This window comes from Thamnophis sirtalis, unplaced genomic scaffold, assembly GCF_051295495.1.
Source record: "Thamnophis sirtalis isolate CommonGarterSnake01/CBP01778 unplaced genomic scaffold, rThaSir2_p1.2 scaffold_5, whole genome shotgun sequence".
In the NCBI taxonomy this organism is placed as follows: Eukaryota; Metazoa; Chordata; class Lepidosauria; order Squamata; family Natricidae; genus Thamnophis; species Thamnophis sirtalis.
In genome coordinates this window covers 1398826-1402307 of record NW_028261385.1, presented here as the reverse complement: position 1 = coordinate 1402307, position 3482 = coordinate 1398826, and the positions used below count along the sequence as shown (strand labels likewise).

General features: G+C 58.4%; 1 protein-coding gene across 1 annotated transcript in view; it reads right to left on the bottom strand.

Annotated features, from left to right (window-relative positions):
- Positions 1–2850, bottom strand: part of CD72 (CD72 molecule) — a 15779-nt gene extending 12929 nt beyond the window's left edge. Inside the window, exons 1-5 of the mRNA XM_087717054.1 lie at positions 2701–2850; positions 2539–2625; positions 2069–2200; positions 1901–1990; positions 1484–1714 (exon numbers count right to left, since the gene is read on the bottom strand). Of these exons, the coding sequence (XP_087573180.1) occupies positions 1484–1714; positions 1901–1990; positions 2069–2200; positions 2539–2625; positions 2701–2770 (610 nt within the window). The 5' untranslated portion in view covers positions 2771–2850. The remainder of the gene's footprint in view (positions 1–1483; positions 1715–1900; positions 1991–2068; positions 2201–2538; positions 2626–2700) is intronic.
- Between the last annotated feature and the right edge of the window lie 632 nt (positions 2851–3482).

Here is a 3482-nt window from a genome sequence, read left to right as displayed (position 1 = left end):
GGATGGCGGAAGCCGGTTGTGTAGCAGGAACCAGCCAAGCGGGACTCCCGGCTTGGGCTTCCAAAGGCTGGGCATTCTCCGTCCCTCCCCAGGAAAAGGGGGCTCCACCAGCAGCAGCCTCTCTCCTCTGGGGTTGGCAGCTTTCACACAATCCCTCTTGAGCCTGGCACATCCCCAGCCAGCAAGCTCAATAGGAGGGGTTTTTTTGTGGGGGGGGGAAGGTCCCGAAAAGGAGCCGCTTCTGGCTGAGGGACGAAACCTGGCACAGTGGGACTCGCTTCCAGTCAGAGAGGCTGGGACTGGGATGCGAGTTCAGAAAAGACTGTTATGGGGAGAGGATGAGAGACCCGAGAGGGCAAAGGGCTGGCAGGTCATGAGAACCAGTTCTTGAGCTCCCGGCGGAGGGGTGGGGGGCTGCCCAGTGGCTGAGAGGAGGAGAGCCAGAGATGCCCGAAAGGCCGGTGGACACCAGGCAGAGGAAAAGCGGAACTCAGGACAGGGAGGACTTTCCCTCCGTGACCCGTCAAAACCGCAGTCAACTAAAGCGCGCCCGCCGAAAGCGCGTACATGATGTCATCAGCAGCGTGACAAATAAAATTAAAAATAAATTAAATTAAAATTAAAATTAAATTAAAGCAAGACGATTCACATAAAGGTAAAGGTTAGGTTTAGGGTTACGTTAAGCGTTAGGGTTAGGTTTAGGGTTAGGTTAAGGGTTAGCGTTAGGTTTAGCGTTAGGTTAAGGGTTAGGGTTAGGGTTAGGTTTAGGGTTAGGTTAAGGGTTAGGGTTAGGGTTAGGTTTAGGGTTAGGTTTGGGGGGGTTAGGGTAAGGTTTTCGCTTTAATTTTAAATTTACCGCTCACAGCGCGATGTTTTCGTCGCACTGTGATGACGTCAGGTACGCGCTTTCGTCGAGCGCGCTTTAGTCTACTGCGGTTTTGTGGTGGAACCCTTTCCCTCTACGGTCAGAGCTCTTCCGGGGTGGGGGGTTCCATCCCTGGAGGTCTTTGCAGACGAATTGGGCAGCTATTTCTCAGGAAGGATTGGACTGCAAGATAAATGAGGTCCTTCCAATTTTGGGCGGGCGAGAAATGCATAAATACATCTAAATACAACTTTGGAGATTCTTCAAAGAAAAAAGAAAAACCTAACGCATCTCCCCTCCCCCCACACACACAGCATGCAGCCTCACCCACTTGGCAACACTGCGCCCCCGCCGAAGTGCTTCCTTCCCTCAAGATGAAATATTTGCCTGCCACCTTGTGCAAAGGGCTCACTGCCCACCCTCCCCTTGTACCCAGCGGGTCTGGGTTTTCCCCAGATGGGCTGCAGGAGAGCCGAGCTGTGGCTGGCAGGGGGGGGCCCTCCCTCAGCAGCCTTCCTGTTGTTGTTTCCTCTCACATGTACACCTAAAGCAGTCAGAAAGGGGGTGCAGAGACCCCCCCCTTGCCCCCGCAGGCTCCCAAGAGGGGCAGGAACGCACCAATCTCCTGGCAGGAGGAGGCCCGGCTGAGGTTGGCCGTCAGGTTCGCCCTCTCCCTCTGCAGGAGAGCCAGGCTGCGGTTGGTTTGGCCCACCAGGAGCTCCTGGTGCTGCAGTTGCTGCTGAGTGCGGTTCCTGTCTGCCCAGATGCGCCAAAGGGCCACCAGAGTGGAGTTGAGCTCTGCCGCGTGGTCTCGGGACGCTTGCTGGAGCTGCCGGGAGGCCTGTGCGTCTGGAGAGAGGGGGCAGTTGGGGAGCCAGAGCATGGGGGGAGGGAGGGGACCCATCACTGGGCAGGTGAGGACACTGGCCTGTTCAGGAGATGCCAGTGCAAGGGGTGGGAGAAAGGAATCCGTGCCACCCCTTTCCCCCGAGGGAGCTGTAAGGGGAGGGTCAAGCTGGGGTCTCCAGGACTCACATTGCACCCCGAGGCTGATGGTGATGGAGAGAAGAAAGAGGCCGATGGCCAGCACTCCCAAGGCCGCCCACCTGGTCCGGGGACTCCACCCTGGAGAGAAACACACCGCTCAGGACATCCTGAGAATGGATTGGGGGGGGGGGCGGCGCCCATCCCTTTCATGCCCACCTGTGCTGCCCTGGTGCCCCGGGATCAGGGCACTTTGTGTCCTGGCAGCAGGCTGCTGTTTCCCAGGTTGGATGCCCTGGGCCACTGCAGGCCCATCCGCCGTCAGGAGGGTCTCCCAAGGAAGACTCTGGCCTGTGGAGAAGAGCAGGAGGTGCTTGGAGGGAGCCGGGCTGGGGGTGAAAAGTGCAAAAACAGGGGGCTGGGATGCCCCCTTAGAAGCCCTCCCCAAGTTAGGCACTGGGCACCAAGGAAGTCCCCAGGTGGGGGATGGGCTGTGTGGAGAAGGCCCCCTTGTTCTGCCTGCCTCTCCTGGGGAGGGAGAGAAAAGGCTCCGCCAGGTTCGCTGTGCTGTGTGTCCCCCCCCCCACAGACAGCACACAACCACTGAAAGGAAACCCCTTCAACGGGGCTGAGCACCCAGCGCAGCCCCAGGGCCAAGGGGCCAAGCGCACTGAGGAACCGGCACTCACCTTCAGCCCCCTGGCCAGTTCTGGGGGGCTCCTCTTGGGCCCCGGATCCCTGGAGGTTCTCATAGGTGAGCTGCTCCTCATCTGGTTCTGGAAGACAAGCAGGGGTTAGGGGGGGGAGGCATGGGGGGGAGCACTGGGAGAACCCATCTGGCTGGCTCCTACCTTCCCCACGGATTTTCTCCAGGGGCCTTCCTGCAAACTGCAGATCAGCATAGGTCACCCTCTCAAACATCAGTGGGGTGTGTGTGTGTGTGAGAGAGAGAGAGGGAGAGAGAGAGAGGAACTGCAGCTGAGTGGCTGAGGGCCAGGCAGGGGGGAGGCTTGGAAAGCAGAAGTTGAAGGTTGTGGGGAGCCCAAAGGGAAACGAGGGAGGGCAGAGGCTGCGGCTGCTGACACCCGGCCCTCATTCATTTCATTTCATTTTATTTTCATTTTATTTGTCTTGTATGCCGCCCACTGCCGGAGGACTCTGGGCGGCTCACAACAGACAAGGGAAAGGGGATAAATAGACAAGACAACCCTTTAAAAAAGGCGCAACATTTACAATTTCCGTGGGGCTGGATGTTTCACAAGCCCCCCCCCCCCGGCCTGCTGGAGCAGCCAGGACTTGGTGGCTTTACGGAAGGCCGGGAGGGTAATAAGGGTCCGGATTTCCACGGGGAGCTCGTTCCAGAGGGCTGGAGCTGCACCAGAGAAGGCTCTCCCCCGGGGAGTCGCCAGCCGACATTGGCTGGCAGATGGAATCCAGAGGAGACCTAACCTCTGAGGGAGGTAATCAGCAGGAGGCGGTCTCTCAGGTACCCAGGCCTGATGCCATGTAGGGCTTTATAGGTAGCGACCAGCACCTTGAAGCGGATTCGGAGACTAATGGGTAGCCAGTGCAGCTCGCGGAGGATAGGTATGACGTGGGTGTACCTAGGTGCACCCACAATCACTCGCGCAGC